This window comes from Rhincodon typus, chromosome 45 (genome assembly GCF_021869965.1).
Source record: "Rhincodon typus isolate 14 chromosome 45, sRhiTyp1.1, whole genome shotgun sequence".
In the NCBI taxonomy this organism is placed as follows: domain Eukaryota; kingdom Metazoa; phylum Chordata; class Chondrichthyes; order Orectolobiformes; family Rhincodontidae; genus Rhincodon; species Rhincodon typus.
This window is the reverse complement of record NC_063376.1, coordinates 2,580,290-2,587,950: the sequence shown is the minus strand read 5'-3', so window position 1 is coordinate 2,587,950 and position 7,661 is coordinate 2,580,290. Positions and strand designations below refer to the sequence as shown.

At 47.6% G+C, this 7,661-nt stretch overlaps 1 protein-coding gene across 2 annotated transcripts in view; it reads left to right on the top strand.

Annotated features, from left to right (window-relative positions):
* si:dkey-19b23.7 overlaps positions 1–7,361 on the top strand; it is a 17,512-nt gene extending 10,151 nt beyond the window's left edge. Inside the window, exons 7-9 of one of the 2 annotated variants that reach the window (XM_048620233.1) lie at positions 351–516; positions 1,844–2,041; positions 6,164–7,361. In XM_048620233.1, coding sequence (XP_048476190.1) covers positions 351–516; positions 1,844–2,041; positions 6,164–6,300 — 501 coding nt within the window. In that variant the 3' untranslated portion in view covers positions 6,301–7,361. The remainder of the gene's footprint in view (positions 1–350; positions 517–1,843; positions 2,042–6,163) is intronic. The other variant, XM_048620234.1, reaches the window with a different exon arrangement.
* The last annotated feature ends 300 nt before the right edge of the window (positions 7,362–7,661 follow it).

The following is a 7,661-nucleotide window of genomic DNA, read 5'->3' as shown; positions in this document are numbered from 1 at the left end:
GTGTGTGTGTGTCTGTGTGTGAGAGAGTGTGTGTGTCTGTCTGTGAGAGAGAGAGAGTGTGTGTGTGTGTGAGAGAAAGTGTTTCTGTATGTCTGTGTGAGAGAGAGAGTGTGTGTGTGTGTCTGTGAGAGAGAGAGAGAGAGAGTGTGTGTGTGTGTGTGTGTCTGTATGTCAGTGTGTGAGAGAGAGAATGTGTGTGTGTGTGTGTGTGAGAGAGAGAGTGTGTCTGTATGTCTGTGTGTGTGAGAGAGAGAGTGTGTGTGTCTGTGTGTGAGAGAGTGTGTGTGTCTGTGTGTGAGAGAGAGAGTGTGTGTAGTGCAATTGCCTAATGGCCTCCCTGTCTCTGTTAGGAGCTGAACTGTACCCTCTTCCTCTTGGCCTGCTACGCCAAGTACCAGTGCCCGTATGTGTGGATCCGATCCAACCACGAACGTCTTATTAAAGCCACGAGTGGGAACTGGGCATCCAAGGACAGTCCTCTGAAGCTGAACTCCACTCGGGATTGGCGCCAGAGCGGTAATCTTTTTGAACACGTGCTTGTCCATGAATCGTCTTAACCGGGTTTTCCTTCGGCTTTGCTACTTCACCTGGCTTGTGGGCCCCAGAAACCAGACTACCCACCTCCCCCTGAACGTGGCATAGTCGCTGGAGAAGCATCGCATGAGATGAGCCATGGCTAATGTGTCCTGAAGCATCTAGACCATGGTTCCATTTAGAAGGAAGCTTTAGTGGTAGTGGCTTTGGCCTAGTAACCTGGAGGTCCATGCAAATGACAATGGAGGAATTTAAATTCACGCAAATAAAATCTAGCCTCTGACTTGTGAAACCACCATTAATTGTTTTAAAAAGCCCAAGTCATTCACCCACGTTCTCTCGGAAAGGAAATCTTCCATCCTTATGTAAACTCCAAATCCACAGATACCTGGTTGACTATTAAATGCCCTCTGAATTGCTCCAGAAATTGTTGGAATTCAAGAACAACTAGGAACAAAGGATCCGGAGTAGGCCATTCAGCCCCTCGAGCCTGTTCCACTATTCAATGAGATAGGAACAGGAGTAGGCCATTCAGCCCCTTGAGCCTGTTCCACCATTCAATGAGATCATGGTTGATCTGTGGCCTAACTCCACACACCTGCCTTTGGCGCAGATCACTTAACACCTTTACTTAACAAAAACGTATTGATTTCAAATTTAAAATTAACAACTGATCCAGCATCCACTGCCATTTGTGGAAGAGAGTTCAAACTCTCCAGCACCCTTTGTGTATAGAAGTGCTAGCCAATGTCTCTCCTGAACGGTCTGACCCTAATTCTCAGACTCTGCCCCCATAGCTCTAGAACCCCCAACCAGCGGGAATATCTGCCCTGTCTTTTCCTGTTAATATCTTGAACACTTCGATCAGATCACTCCTTAACCTTCTATGTTCTAGAGAAGACAGGCCTAATCTGTATACTCTGTCCTCATGACGTAACCCCTGAAGTCCAAGGGGCATTCTTGTAAACCTACATAGTACTCCCTTCAAGGCCAGAATATTCTTCCTCAGGTGTGGTACCCAGATCTGCTCAATTTACGGGCAGCAAATGCTGCTCTTACCTGCGAGGTTACATCTATGAAAGAATACACTTTTAAAAAGTGCATTAAGCCCAGCAGTCGACCCTGTTGATTTTCCTGATTCATGTGGGCCCCTCAGGTCTGCAGTAGATCAATACGTCTCTCAGTTTCTCCATTGCCTTGTGCAGTTCCTGCTCCCTATCATTTCCTGGTAACCTCCCCTCCCCTGCTTCCTCCAAACTGCTTGCCTCCTCCTGAGCAGCACCCCTGTCTCGCTTCTGTCTCCCTGCAGGTGGACAGATTTGGGAGATTGTGGCTGAGCTGGTGGAACTCTGCACGTGGCCTACACCATCGAACCCCTTCACCTTGGACATAAGGTACTTTGAGTCTCTGCCTCTAATCGAGAGGTTCCTGGCTTCGGGGGCCATGGCTGACTTCCTCCAGAGGATAGTGATTCACGGAAACCGAGAAAAGCTCTACTACACCAAAGGTAACGTGTTGACATAAACGGTCTTTGCCTCCTACTTGTACCTCAGTTCTTGTTTATCCTTTTCCTGCCAGCTGCAACACCATCTTCCTGTTTCCAGCTTATGAAATGGGCCCATAAGTATCAGATTTTCACCGATAAGTCCTGCAGGGAAGACCTCTTCCACCGCTACCTGAGGGAGGAAGTGGGAGGGATGGACACATTTAAGGGGGAGGTTGGATAAACACATGAGGGAGAAGGAAATAGAAGGATAAGCCGATACAATAGAAAAGAATAGAATATCCTTTATTGTCATGTGTACTCCAGTGCAGGAATACAGTGAAAAGTTCTACAATGTCACCTCTTATGGTGCCATCTTAGGCACAACTACTCAGATACAAAAGAGGAATAAAAAAGAAAAGTAGTTGCATCACTTTTACTGTGTTTAAAGAATAACTCAGAAATAAGACATAGTTAAAAGGATAGACATTACAGACAGACAAACAAATTACACATAAACATTACATTGCAGAAGTTCAGTGCGGGGGCTTCCACACGTGGTCTGACCACCCGCGCCAGGCCCCAGTCCAACAACTATCCCCACTCCACTCCAAGCCTCCAGTCCACTCAGCACCGGCTCTCAGTTGTTCCAAGGTAAATTTTCTCCGGGACTGCTTCCCCCGCACCGGCCCCATTCCGGGACTGCTTCCCCCGCACCGGCCCCAATCCGGGACTGCTCCACCCGCACCGGCCTCATTCCGGGACTGCTTCCCCCGCACCGGCCCCATTCCGGGACTGCTCCTCCCGCACCGGCTCCATTCCGGGACTGCTCCTCCCGCACCGGCCCCAATCCGGGACTGCTTCCCCCGCACCGGCTCCATTCCGGGACTGCTCCTCCCGCACCGGCCCCATTCCGGGACTGCTTCCCCCGCACCGGCTCCATTCCGGGACTGCTCCGCCCGCACCGGCCCCATTCCGGGACTGCTTCTCCCACACTGGCCTCCAACCATGACTTGCTCCTGGCGCTGGCCTCTGCTCCGGGACTGCTTCCACGCACCAGTAAGATGGTGAGAGTTGGGAGAACATTCATGTGAAACAGTAGCGCAGAGTGGATGGATTGTTCCTGTTCTATAACATGCTAAGTGTGGAAAATCAGCAACACTGGAAGCAGATTGCTGATCATTATGACATTCCTGTTTATGGGATCTTGCTGTGTGCATTATTTGCTACTGGCATTCCTGCATTACAACAGTGATACACTTCAGGAAGGACTCACTTATTTCGACGTACTTTGGAAGCTTCCTGAAGTTGCGAAGTGCAAAGTTTTATTTTAATATATGCTGTATTTTGTCCTCATCTCACGATGATGCAGACCCCTAGCATTAGGTCGGATATTAAAATGAACAGATCTGCATTCTCACCACCCGCAGCATTACAGAAGGCCCTCGGAGGAAGGTCTCCTCCTGCCCCGGTTAATCACGAAGGAAATCGTATCCACGCAAGTACAGCAAACTTTGTATGAACGAGCACTCGATAAACCAGCAAAAACTATATACCTCAAATACCGCAAAGTCTCCTGTATTATTCTGTCCAATTACTATAGTTTTTTTTTACTTTAATGTAAATATACTTGTTCAATCGAATGTCCACACGAAATTGACTCAATTTCGAGTCAGTTTGTCCTCAAATACCGCAATGTCCAAGTAGTCAGTTGAGGGCGTGAGTGAGAAGGCAAATAAGTTTTATTTAAGGCAAAGTTGCATTATTATTTAAGTGATTTATGCTGTAAATAAAGTATAACAGTGATGTGTATAACCCCCTGCATTATGTTTCTATTACTTAGTGTGTGTTTTCACATGTGGACCTCTCGATTATCTGGAATTATTGATCAATCATCACACTCCTGGTCCCGTTGTGCCAGATAATAAAAGGTTTACTATGTATCATTTGTAATTTGTAACCAAAGGTAAAATCGCCATAGTCTTCCCAGGGCTCCTCTCTCAATAGAGAGAGATGATTGGTGGTGGTTTAACCTGAGAGTCAGCAGAGGGGAAGGAGAGTTGAGAAGGAGAGTTCTACATGGTAACCTCAGCTGGTGCTGAGGAATTAAACCCACTCTGTTGGCGCCACACATCAGCCAACTGACCCCCAAACAGGGAAATCTGAAACAAGCAAAAGCAAAAACTCAGCCAGGTTTGGCTGTCTGGTCTGGCAGCAACCATGGAGAGAGAAACTGAGGTAGCGTTTTGAGCCCAGTGACCCCTCCTGAGAACGTTCAGCTCTGGGCATCTCACCGCAGAAGCGTACATCAATGTCGGAGGGAGCATAGTGCACATGCACCTGAATGACACTGAGTCTTAGAGAGGTAAATCACATGGACAAGTTCAAAGGGCTGAATGACCTGTGTCTATTTAAGAGTAGAAATCCTTACGCAAACTGTTTCCTGTAACAGCACTGACAACCAGCTCAGTTCAGGAAGCGGTGCTGAACAATGTGTTTCTGAAGAATCCCATCATAGATATGTAAAAAATGTTCTCTTCATCAAAAGAATATAGATAATTTACAGTGTGGTGGTGGGGTCAGTGGATGGGCCAAGGAGTGGCAGATGGTGTTTAACATGGATAAATGTGAGGTGTTGCAAATCAGGGTGGGACTTACACACTTCATGGTAAGGTCTTGGGGAGTGTTGCTGAACAAAGAGACCCTGGGGTGCAGGTGCATAGTTCCTTGAAAGTGGTGTCGCAGGTAGACAGGGCGGTGAAGAAGGCATTTGGTACACTTACCTTTATTGGTCAGTGCATTGAGTGTAGGAGTTGGGAGGGTCATGTTGTGGCTGTGCAGGTCATTGGTTAGACCACTTTTGGAGTCCTGCGTTCAATTCTGGTTTCCATACTATAGGAAATATGGTGTGAAACTTGAAAGGATTCAGAAAAGATTTACAAAGATGTTGCCAGGGTTGGAGGGTTTGAGCTACAGGGAGGGGTTGAATAGACTGGTGCTATTTTTCCTGGAGCATTGGAGGCTGAGGGATGACCTTTATAGAGGTTTATAAAATCATAAGGCATATGGATAGGTCAAGGTCTTTTTCCCTGGAGTAGGGGAGTCTATAGGTTTAGGGGCATAGGTTTAAGGTGAGAGGGGCAAGATTTAAAAGGGACCTAAGTGGCAATTTTATCATCCGGAGGGTGGTGTGTGTATGGAACGAGCTGCCAGAGGAAGTGGTGGAGATGGGTACAATTACAATATTTAAAAGACATCTGGATGGGTACATGAATAGGATGGATTTAGAGTGATATGGGCCAAATGCAGGCAAATGGGACTAGACTGATTTAGGATATCTTGTCAGCATGGACGAGTTGGACCGAAGGGTCTGTTTCCATGCTGTACAGCTCTATGACGCTGTCTTCTGATTAAATGTTTAAGCAACAACAATATCCCTTATTCTTATAGCACCTTTAAAATCAGAAAACCACATCAAGGAGAAAAATGTGACGCTGAGCCACATAGTTAATACAAGCACAGGTGGCCAAAATCTTGGACAAACAAATATGTTAGCACCTTTGTAGAGGAGGGACAGGAGGAGATGTATAAGCAGGGAATTTGATTGGGTGGAAAAACAGAAAGCTGGTGAGGGAAGTCCACTAGGCAACATAATCTTAGCGCCAAGGTGTTTAAGAGCGAGAACTCTTACTCCCTCAAAAGCTGCTGGCAATTTGGAACCCTGTCCTTCCTTCCCTGCCCACCCCCAACCCCCAGAAGGCTGTCGAACAAGTTGGATCTTGCAAGACTGGGGTCAATAGATTTCCATTGGGTAAGAATGTCGAGGGAGATGGAGTTATGTGAAGTAGGTGCAGTTGAGACACAAATCAGATGTGATCCAACTGAGCAACGGAGCGGGCAGTATGACCCAATCGGATGCAAATATTGACAATCGAAATCATTATGTAAACTGTTTGCTGTGACACTGCTGTTGCAAGCTTTGGCCAGTGGGTGGCCCTGTACACCAAGTTTCTGAAGCTTCCTATATCATTGCCACCAAATTGAATGATGGAGGCCAATCTACAATTTGGAGAGAAGGTGGGTGTGGGGAACGGCCTCCCAGTTCATTCCCTAGAGCCGTGCAAATGCTGTCATTTTGTCTTTCAGTTTTAGATGAGCTGGAAACCCTGAACCGATTTCACGTTAAGGCTCTCCACGAGATGCAGAAACAAAAGCTGAGAGAGATGGAGGGTGAAGCAGACAATGAAGACGCGATGAACAGCAGCTTATCCAGTGGCGAGTGACTGGGCTAGCGTTACTTCTCCTCCAAAACTCAGGAACAAATCCAGCCAAGAGTAGTGTAGGCAAGTAGAGTAACTGGATAAAGGGAGGGTCGTGGGGGTGGCCGGGGGGGAGGTGGGGATGGCTACGGAGTTGGGAATGGGAACTGATTGTATTTAATACCCTGGGGCTTGGGTGCAGTTGAAGTGCTGTGTGCAGGGAGGGGAGGGACACAAGATTCTCAGCTCAATCCTTGCTCTAATGTAGGGAATGCCTGTCTGATGGGGGGAGGGGGGATGCAGGCAGCAGCAGTATAGACCATTCAATACAGGCTTACCATTGCAAACGCTGAGAGAAGGGGGGAGATATCAGAGGGAGGGAGCAACTGATTGAGGGAGGCGAGACGGATAGAGCGGATGACGGACAGACTGGAGATGGAGGGAATGACCCAGGGATGGAAGATTGCAAACATGAGTAACGAATGGAGGGAGCGACTGCCCGACAGGTGGGAGACAGTGACAGACCAAGGTATCGGAGATGTAGGGAAAGTCCATCCGAACAGATGGAAGGAGAGCCATTGTATTAAACTGTGAAAGCTAATTGCTTAGCTTCTGAATCACAAGCGACATTTCTGATCAGGATTTCGCTCCTCCAATGGACATATGGTCTGAGCTGGAGGTCCCAAGCGAGCTGGTCGCCAGGTGAGTTCAGCACCAGGCTCCAATGCTCTCGAGAGAAGCCGGCGGGCGAGGTGGGGGGATATCGGGCATTGAGACCTGTTGATTCTCACTGGAATTGTGACCATTCAATGGGCTAGAAATAGGCAAATATACTGCAGTCACACACTTCTCACAGGAAGAGGGGCAATTGGATGAGGTCAGCAGAACTGGAGCAAAGAAGAATCTGAGCTGTCAGAGGAATGCAGGGTGTAAGTGAGCAGAGCTCACACACAGTGCCTCCCCGATTTGATGGTCCTCAGCTCTGCGCATGTGCACACCTTTTCAGTAATTGGCATTGATTCAGCCGATGTGGACTTATTCTAATAAAGATCTTCACTGTACCCTGGTGAAGAGTGCTACTTGTACTTTGTTCTCTATCTGGTCAGCTACTTTGCCTTTTGTCTAAGACTCTTCCCAGCCCCCAAATCTGTCTGAGAACACGTGCGGCTCAGTCTCCAGGTCTATGTTCAGTATGAAAGCAAAGGATGCGGAGAAAGTGCAGGCAAAGTGGAGTTGAGGTCATCATCTCCATCAATAATAGGTAGAGTACAAACTGTACTCCACCAGTCTGCGCTTGGAAAAGCCAAAACAAAATGCTTACTATTAGAGATAACAAGGTGTAGAGCTGGATGAACACAGCAGGCCAAGCAGCATCAGAGGAGCAG